Source organism: Chelonoidis abingdonii, chromosome 8 (assembly GCF_003597395.2).
Source record: "Chelonoidis abingdonii isolate Lonesome George chromosome 8, CheloAbing_2.0, whole genome shotgun sequence".
In the NCBI taxonomy this organism is placed as follows: Eukaryota; Metazoa; Chordata; order Testudines; family Testudinidae; genus Chelonoidis; species Chelonoidis abingdonii.
The window spans coordinates 62,621,872-62,642,425 of NC_133776.1; the positions used below are offsets into that span (position 1 = coordinate 62,621,872).

Genomic DNA, 20,554 nt, shown 5'->3' on the forward strand with positions numbered 1-20,554 from the left:
TAGCCAGGTTGTCCAGACTGGAACCTGCTGGTCAGATCCTCCCCAGAGGAACCCTCTATGCAGGCTCCTAAAGCTGGTGCATCCCCAAGGGTCTGCCTGGACCCTGGGGAACAGGGTCATTCCTATAGAAACCCCGGCCTTCCACACTGGCTCCACTGCACCTGACCTAGCAGGGCCAAGGTCTCTGCTCCACTGATTGGGGCAGGAGGAAGAGAGAACAGCTCATCCATCCCCCTGCCTGCCCCGTCCCACTCCTCCCCTACATGAACGCAGGACTGTGCAGAGTGGGGCACTGATGCTGCAGATGGCTGAGCCCGCCTTGCATGGCAAGAAGGAGATTGTCGCATGGAGGGTCTCCTCTGTTCAGGGCAGGCCCAGCTCTCGCTCTATTCAGAGGCCAGGCAGAGCTCAGCACCGTGCTGACACCCGGTAGCAGGTCAGAGCGCAGGCCAGCCAGGGCTCTGGGTGCCGCACAGACCCGCGCCTGCCGAGTGTGGTGCAAGTAGGTGTGTGTCATTCCCAGAGCTCTCCGTGGGCAGTGGGTGAGTGTGTGGCTTGCTAGCTCATCCTGCGGCCGGAGCTCCACTAGCCGTTTGCTCAGCACTGACCTGTCCTTGTGTCTGTCCCTGCAGGCAGCAGCAACGGCCCCACGTTCATGCCGCACACGACCATAGGGGAGTCGGTCTCCTGCAGCTTTGTCCCTGAGGCTGCAAATGGGAAGAGCGTGTCCCGGCAGCCCTGCACCCCGCAGACCCTAGCAGCGCCACTGAGAAAGACATTCAGTGACCTCGGGGGAGGCCTGCAGGCACGCTGCTACCAGCCTCCTGCCAGGATGGAGAGCACAACCATGGCTTGCACCAGCCCTGCCTGCAATGGGCAAAAGGACACCACCTTTTCCCCTCCCTGGAACACGGCTTCGTTCAACTGCTTGAGCCTGGCTGAGGAAGACGCAGTGTATCCCTCACCCAGCGGCTCCCTGGAATCTCCAGCCCTGGGCTCGCCTGAGCGCTGTGACGGTGCAGCCTCCTTCTTCATCGCGAAAGACGAGCAGCCAGGAAGCAATGGGCCCCATGCGTTCCCCTGCACTGCTCCAGAGTCCTCACTGAATGCTGCCAGCAGCCAGACACCTGAGGGGAGAGAGGCCAAGGTGACTTTGCTGGCTAGCGACGCAGAGGAGGCCACACCCTCCCGGCTGGAGCTGGGAGTCAGGGCCTGCCCCTTCCGTGAGAGGTCTCTGTCTGTGCCCACAGACTCAGGCTCGCTCTGCTCTGTGGACATCACTTACCCTGAGAACAGGAGAGGCAGCGGGACCTACGCCCTGAGCTACCCCAGCGCCAGCTCTGAGGGCAGCACCAGCACGGACAACGTCTCCCTGGGGGTGGAGCAGGATGCCCAGCGGAGGCGCCGCTCCAAGAGCATCTCTCTCAAGAAGGCAAAGAAGAAGCCGTCTCCCCCCATGCGCAGCGTCTCACTGATTAAAGACGGGCAGGGTCTCAGCACAGAGCTTGGCACAGCGCTGCCAAAGGAGCTGCGGCCCAAGAGCCTTTGTCTCCCCTTAGATCCTCAGGGCTGTGGCATGGTGCCCACAGACACCCAGGGTAACACAGCAGTGCCTCCTGCCAGGGACCTGGATGGCGGGCATTTATCCCAGCACTGGTGCCTCGCAGACTGGAAAGCCAGCGATCCCTACCGGTCCCTGTCCGGTTCCAGTACTGCCACAGGTACCACTGTGATCGAATGCACGAAGACTCAGGGCAGCTCCGAGTCCCTCCCCTCCCCCTCCATTTCCAGGGCCACCACGCCCTCCCAGCTCTCCACGGAAGTGGAGCTAAAGATCTCCAACACGGGGCAGCCCGCAAGGCTGATGTCCCCCTCTAGTGGCTACTCCAGCCAGTCGGAGACCCCAACACCCACCATCCCCACTTCGGCGATTCTCGGGCACTCTCCCCACCAGACCGTCAGGGTGAGGCCGCTGGTGCCCGAAAGGAAGTCCTCCCTGCCCCCTCCATCACCCATGGAAAAAAGCCCCAAGTCCCGGCTCTCCTTCGACCTGCCTGTCACGCCGCTAATGCACCTGGACCTTTCTGGGCTGAAGATCTCACTCAAGGGGAAGACCAAGGTGAGCCGGCATCATTCAGACTCCACCTTCGGGACCAAGCTTGGCCCAAAGACAAGCCCAATCCAGCCCGTCATGCCCATGGTCACCCAGTCGGACCTGAGGTCCGTGCGCCTGCGCTCCATCAGCAGATCTGAGCCAGAGGATGACCTGGACAGTCCAGACCATGCCGAGGAGCATGGGGGCGATGCCATACCACTTCTGGGAAGGAAAGCGAAGCCACCTGTTGCAGAGAAGCCACCACTGGCCAAACGGCCCCCAAACATCATGGCCAAGCCCCCGCCTCTGCAGGAGGAGACTCCCCTGGCATCTCCCACCTCCCCACCCACGCCACAGGGCACCGCTGCCCAGGAGAGGGGACTGCAGGACATCTACATGGTCATTCGGAAACCCAAGCCTAAGAGGAGCCCAGAAGCCAGGAGCCCCGGAGAGCCTCCCTCTCCGCTAGAGCCCTCCCAGGGCTGCCCAGGGATCTTTTTCTCAGGATTGCGGCGACTGTCCCAGAGCAGTGTGGAGGAGGAGCCCAGAGCCCAGCTGGAGAGGAGCGGTGCCCCCCATGGGCCCGAGGGGGAGAAGAGGAAAGCCAAAGTCCCACCCCCCGTCCCCAAGAAGCCCAGTGTGCTGTACCTCCCGCTCACCCCTCCTCCGCCCCACCTGGGAGCCTGCCCAGGGGATCCCAGGCTAACATCCAGCCCCATCATCACCTTGCACGAAGACACCAGCTGCTGTGACCCAGATGCAGACTACCTGCCATCACCCGAGGCCATGGAAAAGAACTCCAGCCCATCAGCTGCTGCCACGCCTGGGGAGATTCCTTCAGGTTAGTGTCAGAGATGCTCTGCCCCCCACAGCAGCCCGGGCATGGCTTGGGAATCGCTGCCATGTGCAGCCAGCTGGGGCGTTTGGCCACTGCCTCTGTGTGGCTCACTGCACACCTGGGTGCACAGCCTTGGCCGCGCAGCTCCTTGCGGCGTGGCCAGACACCATTCGACAGCATCAGTGTTAGACCCCAGAGCTCACCCACGCTGCTGCACAGGGATTGCCCCACCTCTGTGGCAAAGCGTGGCAGCTGCTGACCAGCACAGAGTTGTAACAGACCCGGTAGAGAGAGGAATGTGTCTGCAAGGGAAGTGGGCTGCCCCAAAGGGCAGGGTGGAGTAAGCGCTGGCAGACAGGTAGCAGCTGACTAATCTAGCCCTGGTCCTAGCACTGGCTTGCTGGGCTCCTGTCAGCAGGTCTCTTCTGGCCTGCCCGCCCCAGGGGCACTGGAAGGCTCCCTTGGCTGAGGAGGGGAAGGGGGTATTATTAGCTAACATGTCCATTGCAATGGTGCCGACGGTCCCTGCTGTGCTAGGCACTGTACAGACACAGCATCGCAGACAGTTCTCATGGTCCATTAGCCAGGGAAGACATGGGGAAGGGGCAGAACACCCCAGCAGAGCGACCCATGGCAGGGCAGCAAGTGGGGAGGCACTTAAGAAGGGTTCATCTACTTGGGAGGTAGGAGGAGGGTAAGGGGAGGATGTGGAGTGAGGCTGGGGGAAGAGGGGTTGGACAAACAGGTGGTGAGAATGTCCAGCCGCGCTGCAGCCTGTTCTGTGCACATGAGGAGTCCTGACTTTGGCTGCAGCTATTGCTGTGGCTGGCTCCTCTCTGCCATGTTTCCCCACAGCCCACTCAAGGTGGGGTGCGTTCCTCAGAGGGGGTGTAATGGTGAGAAGTGCTCAGCAGAGCTGGCAGGCAGCTACCCATGCCGGGATGTGGCCAGGGTACCCTGGGACGCCCAGTCAGAGACCTCCCATGTCCAGCAGCCAGAGCTGCCTGTGCGAGGACTGCAGGGTCAGAGCCCTGCCTGCTCATTGCCTGAGTCTCATTGTAGCCCAGGTGTCTCCCGAGTGGTACGTGTGTGCAGGAAGCAGAGCTGCGTGCTCGTGCCATCTGGTCAGTTGCAGTGCCTGGGGAGGCAGGCAGGACAGGTGCTGCTGGCACTAACTCTGGAATTCTGCTTCTGTTGAGCCACAGGAATGTGCAGAGCCAGGTTACCTAGAGGTGCCCGGGGCAGGCACACATATGGATACAGGTATCCTCAGCTTGCTCCAAGGGGTTGACTCCACGCATCTCCTGGGAAAGGGCCCCTGCCACTCCATCCTGCTCTCAGCAAGCCCAGCTCACGGCTCTTCTTCCCTCTATCTAGGCGATTCCGTGGAGCTCAGCGCTGATGAGAGGAGTTTTGTAAGTGACAAAACAGCTGAGTCGATAGTGGAAGAGGACGACGATGTATTTGTGATGACTCGTACGACAGAGGATCTATTTACCGTCATTCACAGGTACCAGCTCACGTTGTGAATGGAAAACCCACATCCCCGTCGCATTTACCCACCGTTGGCCTCTGGGAGTCTCTGGCCCAGCAGGCAGTAATTGGGGGCTGGTCTCCGCAGAGCCGAGGACTGAGCAGGCCATGGAGATAAACTCATCTGGGTGAGGCCAGTACCGGCTGTGAGGATAAACAAGGCCCCTCTGTCTCCTGGGCTACTGGCCTGGCCCCCACCCCAAACAAACGCTGAGTGCCCTGAGCAGACCAGGGCAAGAGAGTTGGCTGTGGCATGGCACCCCAGTTCTAGTTGTGTGTCTCAGGGCACTCAGGGCCTTCTGCAGCAAGCCCCGGGCACTCTGGTGGTGCTGGACCCGTTGCTCATCGAGAGGCCGGTGTGACGGGTTGGATCACAGAAACCCCCTTGGGAGCTGCCAACTGATGTGCCAAGACTACTTCTGCCCCTGCTTTCCCTGCCAGCGTGGGACTCCAGCACTCTGTCTTGTTGAGCCAGACATGCCAGTCTGCTCCAACACAGAACCAGGGTCTGAACCACGTGCCCCAAAGCTGCAGACTTAACTGAAAGCAACTTAAGTGTTCCTGTCTTTAACACTCAGATGCTCAACTCCTAATGGAGTCTAAACCCCAAATAAATCCATTTTACCCTGTATAAAGCTTATAAATTGTTCACCCTCTATAACACTGATAAAGAGACATTCACAGCTGTTTACCCCCCCACACCCCCGGTATTAATACATACTCTGGGTTAATTAATAAGTAAAAAGTGATTTTATTAAATACAGAAAGTAGAATTTAAGTGGTTCCAAGTAATTGCAGACAGAACAAAGAACAAAGTGAATTACCAAGCAAAATAAAATAGAACACGCAAGTCTATGTCTAATACAGTAAGAAACCTGAATACAGATAAAATCTCACCCTCAGAGATGTTTCAATAAGTTTATTTCACAGACTGGATGCTTTCCTAGTCTGGGCACTGTCCTTTCCGCTGGTACAGCCCTTGTTCCTGCTCAGGTGGTAGCTAGGGGAGTTCTCATGATAGCCACCTCCTTTGTTCTATTTCAGGGGTCGGCAACCTACAGCACGCAAGCCGATTTTGAATGGCACGCAGCTGTCTGCCGCGGTCCCGGCACCCAGCCCCACTCAGCACCCCCCATCCACCACTCTCCCCTGCAGGGGCAGGAGGCAGAAGCTTGATCCTGCGGCAGGCAAGCTTCCCTCTCCCCTGCTTCTTCCCCCAGCATGGTGCTTTCCTGCCCCGCGCCCTCTCCTTCCCTGCGCCAATCAGCTGATGGCCCTAGCAAGGGGGAGGGGGAAGAGCGGTAGCGTGCAGGCAGCTCCATAGAGGACGCAGAGAGAGGTAGGGACGGGGCCATGGGGAAGGGGGTATGTCACGGAGTCACCGGGCAATGCTCTGGAACTGCTCCTCACAAAGCCAGTCAGGACTTTGGGGAGCCTCCTCTCCCTTGGAGCAGACTTGTTCAGGGCAAGAAGCTCACACGTCTTCATCTCCTGGGTCTCTCCTTGGAGCATTCAGCATCCTCTGCCCCTCCGTGCGCTTCCCACAGCGAGCCCACCCAGGCGGGGTCCTGGGGAAGCCACAGGGTCCTGCACCCCCACTTTGCAGTCAGACGTGACTCTCAGCTAGCAAAACAGAGGTTTATTCGATGACAGGAACAGAGTCTAAAACAGAGCTTGTAGATACAGCGAACCAGACCCCTCGGCCGGGTCCATTCTGGGGGGCCGTGAGCCAGACCCCTAGGTCTGCCCTTCACTCCTAGTCCCCAGGCAGCTCCAGACAACACCGCTCCAGCCCTTCCTCTCTGCTCAGCTCCTTTCCCGGGCCAGGAGGTCACGTGATCTCTTTGTCTCAACACCTTCAGCTGGCACTTTGCGGGGACGGGCCCAGGCCATCAGTTTGCAGGAGACAAAGGGTCAGGCATTTAGGTGCACTGGCCCTTTGCTCTGCCAGATATCTTAGAACTGCTAGGGACACTGAGGCACACACAGGATTCAGAGAAAACATTAAGAACATTCCCAGTTTGTCACAGGGTAGAACAGGGCATATCCCTTCCAGCCCTCTGCCATGAGCCGCTCAGGACAGGTGGTGGGAGCACCCCAACCCTCTGCCCTGACCCCCCACACACACTCAGCTTCGCCTGACCCCCCATGCCCCCAGCCCTCTGCCTGACCCTTGAACTCCCCACAGCTTCTGCCTGCACCCCCACAGCCCATCCCTCTGCCCTGCACCCCCACAGCCCCCATCCCTCTGCTCGAACCCCCCATACACGCCCTTCTGCCCTACACCCTAACACCCACTCTGCCTTGATCCTGAAACCCCACACACCCCAGCCTTCTGCCCTGAACTCGCCCCAGCCCTCTGCCCTGACCCCTGAACCCCACCCCCAGGTCTGAGGTCCCAGCCACAGGCCCTGCTCAGCCTGCTGCTGGCCTAGGTGAACAGGACCCCAGGCTGGCAGCGAGCTAAGCAAGCTGGTGGCGTAAGATCAGCATTTTAATTTAATTTTAAATTATGCTTCCTAAACATTTTGAAAACCTTACTTACTTAACATACAACAATAGTTTAGTTATATAATATAGACATATAGAAAGAGACCTTCTAAAAACGTTAAAATGTATTACTGGCACGTGAAACCTTAAATCAGAGTGAATAAATGAAGACTCGGCACACCACTTCTGAAAGGTTGCAGACCCCTGTTCTCTTCCATCCACTTATATATCTTTTGCATAATGCAGGAATCCTTTTTCCCTTTGGGTTGCCACACCTCCTTCTCAATGGAAAAACACCAGGTTAAAGATGGATTCCAGTTCAGGTGACATGATCACATGTCACTGTAAGACCCCAAGCCTTCATTCCTCCCCGCCTGACTCACAGGAAGGCCTGCCTGCAAACAGAGCCATCCACAATCAGTTGTCCTGGCTGATGGGAGCCATCAAGATTCCAAACCACCATTAATGGCCCACACTTTGCATAATTTCAGTAGGCCCTCAGCAGCGGCATAGCCAGGTGGAGGGAACAGGAGGAGCAATAAAAAAAAAAAGGTGCCACCCACTGCAGCGCTTTTACTCACCCGGCGGCGCTCCAGGTCTTAGGCAGTGGGCCCTTCACTCGCTCCGGGTGTCTTCGGTGGCACTGAAGGTCCCGCCACCTAAATGCCACCCAAGACCTAGAGCGAGCGAAGGTCCCGCCGCCAAAGTGCCGCCAAAGACCCGGAGTGCTGCCGGGTGAGTAAAATAAAAGCACCGCAGGGGATGGCGCCTTTTTTTTCTTTTTATTGCTTCCCTGGGTGAGTACAAAGGTGCCAGGAAATTGAGAAGGCACCACTTGTGCTCAGTGGGGGAGCGGCTGCTCCCCCCGCTTCCCCTCTAGCTACACAACTGGCCCTCAGAGAGTTATACTTCATATTTCTAGTTTCAGATACAAGAATGATACATACATACAAATAGGATGACCACACTCAGTAGATGATAAGCTTTGTAAGGATATCTTACAAGAGACCTTTTGCATGAAGCATATTTTATTTACATTATATTCACACTCATCAGCATACTTTCATAAAATCATATAGAGCGCAACGTCACACAGCTCTAAAGCCTGGATGGATTTCTCTCTAGGACGCCTGGCAGCGCTGCATCTCCACAGAGAGCCCTGGGCAGCCAGCTGCCTTTATTTCAGAACTTGTGTTCCTGTCCCACTCTCAGCACAGGGCCAGACGTGGAACCCGAGTCTCACTCTATGCCCCCAGGAGCCCTTTGTGCCTGGGACTGGCCTAGCCACAGAGATGACCCTGGGAACAGCACCAGGCCAGGGCTCCCATCTGTCTGCACTGGCTGAGGCAGCAGCCATTTGGCCAGGCACTGTTCAGTTCTGCCAGGGAGCCAGGGCTTGTCACAGGAGCTGGACAGCACTGTGCTGGTGGGCTTGTGGGGCAGTCGGGGACTGGGGAGTCTGTAGCTCCTCGCTGGTCATCACCAGCTGCTAGCTGCTCTGTGGCCTCTCAGAAGGGAAGTGGGTGGGTTCAGTGCAGTTCCCACTATCCACAGCGCATCCCCCCCATCACCAGTGGCACCAGTTGTCCCCCTTACTAGCCAAACACTGGATGTGCCAAGTGCCCTAGAGGCTGAACTCCCCTCCCCTCCTGTCTGGGCACTGGGACAAGCGGGAGGGTGGCACCACGGTAGAATTTAGCACTCCTTGCTTCTGCCTCTGCTCTCCTCACTCCAGGGGGAAGAGGGTCAGGGTCCAGAGCTACCAGGCCAGGACCTCTCACCAGCCTGAGAGTCCTTTGCAGGCAGTGTTGGGCCAGATTCATACTTAAAGCAGCTCCACTGATTTTAGGGGCTGGCACCAGGGGTGAATTTGGCCTGTTCTCGGTGATGTATATATATTCTCTATGATTCTATTCCAGGGGTAGGCAATCTATGGCACAGGTGCTGAAGGCAGCACGCAAGCTGATTTTCAGTGGCACTCACACTGCCTAGGTCCTGGCCAGCGGTCCAGGGGGCTCTGCATTTTATTTAATTTTAAATGAAGCTTCTTAAACATTTTAAATACCTTATTTACTGTACACACAACAATAGTTTAGTTATATATTATAGATCTATAGAAAGAGAACTTCTAAAAACGTTAAAATGTATTACTGGCACGCGAAACCTTAAATTAGAGTGAATGAATGAAGACTCGGCACACCACTTCTGAAAGGTTGCCAACCCCTTTTCTATTCTATGTTGTGCCATGGAGCTCAGTGAAGTAACTGGGTTCTGCATCTCTTGGCACTGATTGGCCATGCTGGATTTGCTGTTATACGTAAGTTTCCAGTGGATGAAACATTTCCGGGTTGCAGTGGGGGCACAGCCGATCTGGGGGTCAGGCATAAACCACAGTTATGGGTGGGATGCAGCCATCTGCCTGGGGATTGTGGGGAATGTTCCTTTGCGAGTACCTCCACCTCAGGAACTGGCACACACCACCACAGCACGCCAACCATAGGCTTCTTTTGTCTTTAGGTCGAAGAGGAAGCTGCTGGGCTGGAAGGAGCCAGGAGATGCCTTTGGCAGCAGGCAGAATTCTCACTCCCCAGTGAAGAACCCAGCCGGGCTCCCAGCCTGCGAGTCCCCCCCAGTGGGAGCTGGCCCCGGCAGAGCCTCCAGTCGGAATGAAGACTTCAAGGCCCTGCTACAGAAGAAAGGCAGCAAGGCCAGTCCCGGGACTCGCACCTCCGCAGCAGAGCTTCTCAAGAGCACAAATCCACTGGCTCGGCGGGTCATGATGGAGTTTGCCCCCGAGTTAGACAACCCAAGTGGTGCCAGAACCCAGCCCTGACCACCCAAGTTCATCCTGGCCAGGGATGGGTGGAGACAGCATTGCTGGGAGTTTTATGCTGGCTCTCCAAAGCCCAGCTTCAGCTGCAGGGGCTGCACTCTCCCAGGCTGGTGCTGTGAGGACATCCTGTCCTGCTGGGATTTATATCATTTTTTCCTTTCTTTATTGGCAATTTACGAATCTTTTTTGTGTCACCCTGGGGACTCCAGCAGATGGAAGGTAATTGTCTTAACTACAGAGCCCGTACCCCTGTGCAATCGGCTACTGGCATTGTTTCTGGTGGAGATACAGTGGAAGGAGACGGCTGTGGAATGGAGAAGGCAGACATCGGTCATCATGAGCAGGGCCATCATCAGATGATAGTGGGCTTCCCATTTATTCCCAGGGTCCAATGACAAATGTGGACTTCCCTCCTGCTCTTTGGGGCTCTGCAAACGGACTCCAGTTCAGCCCCAGTTGTAACCTGGTGTCCACGACGAAGCTAGCTTGAAACTGTTTAGTCGTTTTGGCGTGTGGTACTTTAAATGGCTTTGATCATGCGAAATGTTGATGATGTTTTTTCTCTTTCATTTGATCTTGTAATTTTCATTCCCTGGGCAAAGTTCCCAGTGTTGAGTTGAGCTGAACAGATGGAAATTCCCGGCAGCAGAGACGGAAAGGCCAGTTAGAATGTAGGTTGCTTTGGAAGAACCGAGATGCTTCAGACTCATTGTTCAACCAAAGCAACCCTCAGTCACTCATTGGCCAGTTCTAACGCTCTTCTGAGAGCTTCCACCATCAACTCGATGCCAGCTGCCAGCTCCCTGCAGGGAGAAACTGGGTCTGTTGTCAGCCAAAAGGAAGGAACATCCAGCACTGATAATCAGAGAGGGAGCAAGCCAAGGCTAGGCCCAGCCCTGCCATGAGTGCTGTGTGCTCAGCCCAGTGGGAATCTGTCTGGGCACAAGGGGCCACATGCTCTTAGCAGGACCAAGGCCTGAAATGGCAAGTGCCTGGGGCAAACGGATCCTTGGTGTAGCCTGGCTACCCTTGGGATTCTGTTCAGGATGACTTTGGCCCAGCCAATCTACAAAAGGAAGTGCTTTTCTGCAAAGGAAATGTGAAGGTTGAAGCAACTTGCTGAAGACCGACTTAGCTAGATGCACTTAGCAAGTCATTGGCAAAATGGCTTGTGTCTCCTCTGCTGGCTCTGTGTGTCTTATAGGATTGAAGGGCATCATAGGAGGCCACGGACTCAACCTCACCAGGAATCTTCAGAGCCTGGTTCCTCCTGCCCCTGCTGGAAACAGTCTAGAGAGTCTATGGTCCTACTGGCATGGAGCACGGGAGAGACCCACAGCATGGTCCTCCCTGTCCAGACACCAAGCATTCCAGAGACAAGTCCCGGGAAGTTCTGCCCAAACCATATTGTAGCTGGCCTTGAGGAAAGAGACCATTCCTCTCCTGTGAATCAGATGAGAGTCGTGTATCAGGAGGTGCTAGGCATGGCTTATTTTCCTTCCTAAGACAAACTCTTACCTATCAATCTGATTTGACCTCAGCTATCTCGCACCGGCCTGCCTGCCTTCCCTCTAGTATATCTGAGGAGTCCGTCACCTTGCTCACAAAACACACTTTACTCATGCTCTGGTGTGTCCCTCCAATGCAGGCAGGCTGCCGTTCGGTGGAGTTACGTCTGGGCTGAGCCAGGCGCCATGTTCCTGTGACACAGGACCATTGTATGTGCGCACAGCTGGGCCATCCTGCTCCATGCACACTTGTCACATGCACACTTGTCACATGCACAGTGGGTGGCTGCTGCTGTGACAAGGATGCACAAATCCTGGCCGGGTTATGTACAGGCTGCCTGGCAGCAGCCCAACCCCGCCTTGAATGCGGTGACAATCACTGAAGAGCTGAGGCCCCAGCCCGCTTCCATCCCCAGCCCCCAACACACACTCAGGCAGTGCCCTACTCCCTATTGGCACTTGCACTGCAAGCCCCTAGGCTGGCTGGCCTGCTTCCTGCTAGACAGCTTTGGGTTGTCTGAGAGGTGCCTGAGCCATAACTGGATTTCAGACCCCTCCAAGGTGAGGAGTGTTGGGTCAGGGGTTTGCTCTGGCCCCATTCTTGGCTTTCAGATAACAGATTCCCCTCTCCTGAGCTTCCTCCTGGATCGAATACAAAATGCCTCCAAATCACAACAGGCCTTTCACAAGTCCAATTTCTGTGAATGCATCTGTCAGGTTCCCCCCATCACACGCATAGCGCTGTGAGCTTCCTCGCACGCGGCCCCTGTGCTCTCACGGAAGCAAATCAGCAGTGGGTTTGGGGAATTGCTCGCTTTAAAGCAAAGCTATTGAAATGTTTGCATTGCTGAGTCGGGCCCGATCCTGTGAGCACCCTGCACTCCTGGTGACTCGGCACCTTACAGAGTCCCAAGGACCTGTATTGATATTTTACCAAATGAGATGCTTTCCCCAGCCTGCTTTCCCCTCACTCCCTGTCAGTCCCGAGAGCTGCTGGCGCAGGAACACACTGAGCAAAGACAGCCAGCCTGCTCACTTAATATTTTTAACATAATAATAATAAAAATGGGGGGAAACAACCTGCCAGTGCTGTGATCAAAGGTGCAGCTGTCTGCTTCCCGTCAGCCCCCCTGCCAGGCTCTGGCATGCTCCGTGCAAGGAGCACATAGCAGGAGATGGGGTGATGGCAGCATGGAAGGAGCCAGCAGCACATTCATCTGAGGGCAGCCCCCAGTCCTCAGCATGCCCCCGGAACTAGCTGCTGGGTCTGATTCCCTAGGCAGCCCTTCTGCAGCAGCTGGGGGATCCAGGCCCTGGGGAGACGCCCGGAAGGAGTGGGCAGCAAAGGGTGATCTTGTCCCTGTTCTAGTTATATAGCACTTGCTATGCATGACGCTTTGCAGAGAGGCAGAGACAGTGGACAAGTGTGTGAGGCTACAGGGGTGCAGAGAGAACTCCCTGCTGACAGGCCAGGATGCTGCCACAACACTGAGAAAGAGCCAGGGTCAGCGCGAGCAGTGAATTGTTCTGGCTACACCTAGTGGCAAAAGGAAGGAAAAGCAGACATCAGGCAAATCCATGAGTAGTTAGGAAAGGCCCAGAGACTGAGTCCTCTACAGACCAGATCTGGGTCTGCTCCTGAACTAGACATCACAGCTAGGCCAAGTAATAACTAAAAACAAGGCAGGTGAATGTACTGGGAACCTGGATTCTGCTGAGATCCACGTGCTTTCCTGTGACTGTGCGTAGGCCAGACTTGTGAGGAGTGGGAAATCAGTGGGGCAACGAAGTCAGAGCTGACCTGCTGTGATAGGGTTATTTATTCTGGTGCAGCACAACTCTGCCTGGTAATTTTGAGGCTGCTGTTTGTGTAAGCAGAGCAGTCACAAGGGGGCCGTTGTTGGTAGGCATTTGGCAATGGCCAGGCACTCAGGAAATGCCTCACAGATACAATGTCCCAGGGATTGTAACACCAAGGTTTATTCACCCTGCAAAAGGTGTGATTCCTGAGTCACCTGCTTAAATAGTTCGTCGTCGAATCAGAGAGTAAAAACACTGCCATGTGACTTCGGTGGTGCCCAGTCTCAAAAACGAGGTCAAGCCAGTCAGGTAGCCTGGGAGTGACCTCCAGTTTGGGCATCGTCACAAGCAACAAACCAGCTCCTAGAATAGGGCTCAGGGCTCGCAAACCAGAGAGTCAGTTCCAGGGATCCCCACTCAGCCAGCTCAGCTCAGCAGCAGCATTTCAGGGGCGCTTGTGCAAACCTATTCTTGGTCCCGTTCCCACGAGGAGGGCCATGCGCTCGCCTTGTGCTGTCCCTGCACCATGGCTCTGGATGGGACGGAATCACAGCAGTAACCTTCATGTCTATGTTTTGTGCAATGTCCGTGCCTGGCATCTTCCCACTAGCAGCCCCAGCAACATGGGGGAGACAGTCTGATTGTTCTAACAGGTGCATTACAGCTGTGCTAATGGGATGGGAAGTGCTCCGGGCTCTGACCCTATCCAGGCTTTTCTTTGGAATCTCTCCTTCCATTGCTAAGAATTAAACCCCCCAAAGCTAGCCAAGTTAGCCAATTGTACTGTAAATCCTAAAACCTACTGCCAGGAGCTCCCCACAGACAGGCCCCGGGCATGTCAGGAGGTGTTAGTAACCAAGTTAGTGCCTGCGTGTAGCCGCAGTGTCAAGTGGGGGCCAGGCACCGAAGCCCGGCCTAGAGTTCGGAGGGCAGTGCACTCAAAATAGCTGGCCTCTTCTGCCGCACCTGGTGCCATGGCAACACCACTAGTTTTAGCATGCCTACTTGATTCCAGCTAGCACAGGTCTGGCTGCCTCAACTAGAAATTCCTTCTCAGCTCCAGTATAGATATACCCACAAAGACACCATCCACGATCCACACACAACACAGTGTGGGCCAGCTGCGGGTGGGGCAAGGCAGGCAGAGATTCACGTTACAAACAGCCCCATTCAGAGTCCAGCATTCGCCAAAGGGGAAAACTAGAGATGTGCTCAAAAGCAAAGTCCAGATCCACCAGGCCGAGACTCCTGGGGCTGGCCCTGGCCTCTCAGGCCCTGTTCTAGACAAAACATATAAACACAGTATTTGGAAGTGAGTCTCACAAACTGTGGGGCACAAACCACAGCATGAATAACTGGCTTGACCAGGGGGCTCTCAGCCCCTGCCAGCCAATCTGGTAGCAGCAGGACTTGCCTTGCTCATTTACCTGTCCCAGTTTGCAGAGTCTCCACTGAAATCCAGGGCTTCTCTATCTCAACATTTCCTAATTTGACTTCAGGGCCAGACCTTCACTGGCTCAGAGCTCACCATGGTCCCTGGAGGATAGAACATTTCGGCTGGAAGCTGCCAGGGTGTGAGGCACCAATAAGAACCTTGCATGGCCCATACACATCTACCTGATCCCTAATGATCAAACCGTGACTTGAGGGACACAGGGCAGTTAGTTGTTGCTGTCTGATGACTATCGGGTGCACAAGAACTTGACATTTAATGGAGGAGTTTTGAAAAAAAAAAACACCCTGGAATTTGCTTCCTTCTGTATTTCTCTAAATACCAATGTGCTGTTGTGTCTGACCCCTTGCACGTGGTAAAAGGAACTCATCGCAGCAAGCAAGCACACGCCCAGCAGCTCCTCCAGCTCATTCAGGACCGGCTGAGGCAAAACAGGCATGGGATATCCGAGAGTGATGCCCTGCCATGAGTGGCCTTCCCTTTGGAATGTGATGGTACAAGAAGGACCCTGCGGCAGACCATGGTGAACAACAGTGACTCAAGGTCCTGATCCTGTCACACTGATTCCAGCAGGAGCAGTGGCACTTAGCACCAGAGCTGGCTGAATAATGCAAAGAGCTGCGATATTTTCACAGACAAAAACGCTGTGTTTGGGGGGCCGTTATTGCCAGCTGGTGAAGATTTAGATTCCAGTGGGGTATGTGGGAAGTCACCAGTCCTGTTGGCACCATGCATTTCGGTACAGGTAGGGAGTTTTGATAGTCATGCAGGTGAAGGTCACGTTAAGTGGTGGGTGCTATTCTGTTTTAAAAGTTTCAGGTATCCAATCAGAGTCAAAATGATGCCATGTGACTTCAATGACCAGTCACACCCCACGAATAACAACTAGTGGCTAGTTACAGTAAAGAGCTCGCAACCAAGCTGGAAATCTTTAGTCCAAACTAATCAGCAAATCTTTGTGAAGGCCAGAAACCCAGGAACCGCTTGTGAACTGGAAAAAGGGCTAAATTCACAAAGAATCATTCGACCCGCTTCCCTCAGCACCCCCAGGATCTGTTCAGAATCGTGCCCTTTCCGCAAGTTCTTAGGCTACTCACCTATCAGCCAGGCCAGGGGATAGCAAATGTTTCCATCTGCACGGCATGCACCATGGGGCAAGGCCCTGTCGAGTGGACACTCCACGGACACTCTGCAGTGAGCACTGGTGTTAGCTTTATGGCAGCCCTCAGTCCATGAACAACTGTGGATTGTAACATGAAGCTAAAAGCCCACCCTTCTGGGAAATTTCATGCCAAAGGGTTTCCTGGCTTACCAGTCACTGTTTGCTATCTCTCCTTGCTGTACCTGACCATGCAAGGTGCTGGTCCTGTCACCAGCACAGCAGCTGCCCTGGACTGAGCTCTGGTGATGTGGTATGTCTCTGGAAAAGCAACCAAGCTGGTGTCACAGGCTCCTGTGTTGAAATGAATGAACAGTCCCTCTCTGGCACGGGTGTGGTACGTGATTGACACAATGAGCCTGTTTCTGTTCTCTGTTTAATGGGTTGTACCCAGCTGACTGTGCTGGCCTGGTGTCTGTGTGAGGAGAATCAGGCCCCTGCAGCTGTGTCAGGAAACCAGGCTCCAAACTCAGTGCAGAGGGAGCTGGGGTTGTGTCCATTCAGCAGGGAGGAAATGGGGGAGTCAGGCTGTGAAAATGGCAGGCCCATCTGTCCTCAGCACCAGGGGGTTCTTGCAGCCTGGGAAGATGACACGGGGGTGGGGCTGTGATCAGGCTCGGTTTTCACTGCCACTCTCAGGTGAATAGGCTGCTGAATCCAGCACTGGCGAGAGTTCTGAGCTCCAGTCCCCAGCAACAGCCCCACTGCATCTTACAAGTTCCAGTCCCCTGCGAGCTGAGGGGTCCACACAGCATGGTGATGGTGTCCATCTTTGCAGTGCTCCTGGTGGCCACTCACATGGCCTACACCTGTGGCCAGTTCTGAGCCCTGGGATGCAGACAGAGGATCGGTGCCTGACCCACCATTCTGGGGAAGGGAATAACCCTCGTTGAGTGGCTGTAGCAGAACCTGAACTGGATTCTGGGATGAGTTTGGGGGGGTGCCCCAGTTCCAGTTGAGATCTGACAAAATCTGGGTGTCTTGCATTTGGTGTTGGACAGTTTTCTCCCCACTCTGATTTGACTGAAGCAGCACTAGAGAGTCATCTTTGGGGGACCAGTCTGTAGAGCAAACTTCTACTCTTAGACCCAGTCCTAGAACCTCCACTGCTTTCCTGGGAACACAGCTCACCCAGAGCAGAGAGCCAGCTGTTCTCCCTTGGCAGGGAAGTCCTGCTGGAGAAGCACCAGGCTTTCTTGTGTTTACACCTCGCTCTGTCTTTATCCCAGGGGAAGCATTACTGGCCCATTTTTACCAAGATGACTTTGTACTTTGCTCTAAAGGAGGCTCAGCGCTTCATGCTGCCAGTTCTGTTTTCTTTAATTACATGTTACTCCTTCCGTTGTCATGGATTTGCAGAATTTCAGCCTGTAATTAACATCCAGGCTGAGAAACTCAGGAAAAATAGATCATAAAAATTTCTAAGCTTCACTGTTGTTTTTTCTGCCTCTGCCACCAATAGTCTTCAACCTGCTGTCTCCACAAGAAAGACTTCAGATGCCACTGAGGCTGAAGATTCTCCCAGCTGCACGGTAGTATCTGTCTCCCATCGCAGACCCCCTCTCTCTGGAGTTCACATCCCACATGTTCCTGGAGATGGATTCAGTGGCCCAGAAGGACTTTCCCATCTCTGTCCCCTGTGTATCTGAGACATGGAATGTGACTCACAAAGTTCTTATGTCACATGAAGCGAGGTGAGCCAATCACTGTGCTCTGTTGAATAAGCGCGCCTGCCTCCATGTTATAAAGTGCCACGTGTAATCACAGCCATGTTGAGAAGGCAAGTGAAGAGTCACTATACACACATCAGTCAGCTGGGTCTGTCACCATGCCATGGGCTCCTGCTGTTCACAGGGTTGCTCACTCCAGTGTCAAGGAGCTGGCTTATTTACCTGGTCTCATTTATGTTGACTGGGTCCAAGCAGCATGGGTTGGGGCTTGAAATATGGCCCAGCCATTGGTCTATGCCTAATATCTCTACCTTGAAAGGAAGGCAAAAGACACAGCTCTGGAGCTTCCTGTTGGATTTGCTAGATGGCTCCTCCAGGGCAGAGTTTAGAACCACTGCTCTTCATTTCAATCTCAATCTCCTGCTGAGGCCCATATCAGCCCCCAATTAAGGCCCCAATTTTATTTTGACACCAAAGTGGTGTCTGGCGTAGGAAGAACAGGTGAGATGGGAACCCAGATTTCTTTTGGAACTGCTACCCGCCTGGGAATGTGCCATAGCCCTTCTGCTGCCAGCATCCCCTCATTCAGTCAGTGGAACAAATGAAGAATGATTCCTTCGCCCTATTAACATGCTGTTGACCAATTAGAATGTAGTCTGAGGTCATCTGATATTCCTGCTCAGTTCCAGTAGCTGGATTTGTGGCTGCGAAAACCAGCACCACCTGGGTTCCAGTCCTTGAACAACTCGAACAGTATGTGCAAAGTTGTTATACAATGAGCTTCATAGATGCCTCCGCATTTCCACAGACATTTATTCCTCAGTTGTCTTTTGGCCAGGCAGAAACATAAGCCTTAGTAGAAGCAACATGTCCTTAGTGAAGTGTTGCATATTGCAGGGTAAAATCTGAGTGCTTAACAAATAACTTGTTAAAGAGAAGCTACTGCTGGAATTTATGGTCAAGAAAAAATGCCAATAACCATGTACAGTATTGCACACGATTGCTCAGGAAAAAGATGCTACACACAGCAGTTAGCAATGGCTTTGTATGACGTGACTGAAGCGTGATTTTTAGCACTTGGATTGTAAGTGTCCTGCTAGAAAGGGACTTTGCAAAGCAATTCTGATGAAAATAGCTGCTTCAGAAAAAGAATCTTCCCTTGATTTTCTTCACTATCAAAAACTCACTTTTTTAAAACAAAAAAATATATAATAAAAGTTTGAATCTCCACATCCCAGCCTTAAAAACCTGTGGGTGAAATCCTGGCTCTTGTGAAGTCACTGGGAGGTCTGCCCTAGACTTCAGTGGGGCCAGGGCATCCCCCACACAATGCTTTAACAGAGAACGTGGCTCTTGTTTGCCAAGTTCAACGTCTGCACCTAGGATAGAACTGTCTCTTTGCAGATCTGGAGCACTACAGGGAATTAATTGGACTGCTAGGGATGGGTTTCCTCATACACCACCCAACTGAACTTAAGATGAAATTCTCGGATTGGTTCTGTGCAGCAAAGACTGAAGTAAGCCCTATAAATATATAGGACTTGTTTGTCCTAAGTGGGCCAGCCATGGGCAAGATGAAAAAATGTGAACTATTTTTGAGTGTTATGCAAACATTCCCCTACCCCCACCCCCCTGTGTAAGTGGCCTCTTTTGCAATGTCAGCCCAATCGCTGCCCCTGGACAGCCCTCAGAGATGGGGAAACCACATTTTTATATTTCTGAATGTTGTACTTTTTAACTATTGCAAGCTTGTTAAACTCCATTAACTGTCAGATCCACTGGCTGTGCGTGTGCTTTTCTTCCTCAGAGCCCTTGCCTGGAAAGGTCCTAGAGTTGAGCTCTGAGAGGGCAGGGTAGTTGGAGTTCAGACATTTTAAACCCAGTGGAAGTATTAAAACCCTATTTACACAGTTCCCATCCCAACCCTTGTCAGGTGGACTTGTGTGAAGTTTACACGTGTGTGTGTGTGTGTGTGTGTGTGTGTGTGTGTGTGTGTGTGTGTGTGTTGTTGTAAAAATACAGTTTCTAGTGTGCACTTAGCTAGCACTGTCCAGCCACAGTCACAGAACTTTCAAAAAGCTGGTATCAATAGCTTCCATTTACAGAATGGAAATGAGATCGAGCAAGGTAAAGCAAGCAACCAAAGATACTTAAGCGGTAAATCCGAGCAGACCAGCTTAAAGCCAAGTTCCTGAGCTGGAAACTCAAGGCAGAAACCCTCCTTGCATCTGCAACTGTAATTGTGGCCTAACTAGGTCCCAGGTCCCTCGGCCTGAGGAGTGAGGCGAGTTTTTAAAAAGCGCTGGGACCTAGGGTCCTGAGCCCTAGTGCTTTTCCTGTGATGACAGCCTGGCTTGAAAACTTAGGTCCCGGGTCGTTCCGAAATTATCCATAGCTTTCCCTGGGGCAGAAGTGCATGCAGGCAGCTAGCACAGCAAGACAGAAGTGCACATTTGTTCCTGGCTGCGCCTGCTCCTTCTCGCTCAACTCGCTGCTGCCCCTGGAGTTCCCGCTGGACAGGGGATCAGAGTTGCCAGTGCCCACCCCAAAACCTCCCCTGCCCTCCTGAGGTGCAGGGGGGGCAGCGATTAAGGGAGCAGTGCAGAGGGTTGCTGAAGCACAATTACTCCGCCGGGGTCCCTGGGGGGTGCACTTCACTCTGCAGCTGGCAGCAGCCCAGGGCTGGGTGTGGGTTTAAGGGATTGGGAATCTTTGGAAGGAGAAGCAAGCGATCCCCCCAGCGGGGTCCATGTGGGCTGGGGCCACACATCCTGGGGCAGAGTGAAGCAGGGGAAGGAGGAGCTAGTTTCTAGGGTCCAAGCGGGGTGTGCAACAAACTTGAAGATCTTGATCTATTAAGCAGACCCATGTTCCACCAGTTGGCACCTGGCTTGGGATCCTTGTCGAAAGTGGGAAAGTCAAAGGCCCAGCACGGCTGCCACTCGGCTGTGGCTTCCTGCCATGGCAACCAGTGGGTCCAACTGGGCCAGGGCCTACAAGGAACATTAAGTCAATGTTGTGGGTATCTGGTGAGTATAATATCCCAGCCTGAAAAGGGCGTTCCTCTCACAGGTTGAACTGGTTGCCTTGGCAACACACACTCAGAGCCTCGCAGGTTCAGTGCCCCGATCCCAGCGCTTGACCATTTTGTAAAGCCAAATTGTTTGCCCCCCTC

At 53.9% G+C, this 20,554-nt stretch overlaps 1 protein-coding gene across 5 annotated transcripts in view; it reads left to right on the forward strand.

Moving 5' to 3' along the window:
- Positions 1-19,153, forward strand: part of NHSL2 (NHS like 2) — a 180,380-nt gene extending 161,227 nt beyond the window's left edge. For 4 of the 5 annotated variants that reach the window (XM_032773778.2, XM_032773779.1, XM_075068696.1 and 1 more), the window contains 3 exons: positions 633-2,936; positions 4,311-4,443; positions 9,474-19,153. In XM_032773778.2, the coding sequence (XP_032629669.2) occupies positions 633-2,936; positions 4,311-4,443; positions 9,474-9,789 (2,753 nt within the window). In that variant the 3' untranslated portion in view covers positions 9,790-19,153. The remainder of the gene's footprint in view (positions 1-632; positions 2,937-4,310; positions 4,444-9,473) is intronic. The other variant, XM_032773782.2, reaches the window with a different exon arrangement.
- The last annotated feature ends 1,401 nt before the right edge of the window (positions 19,154-20,554 follow it).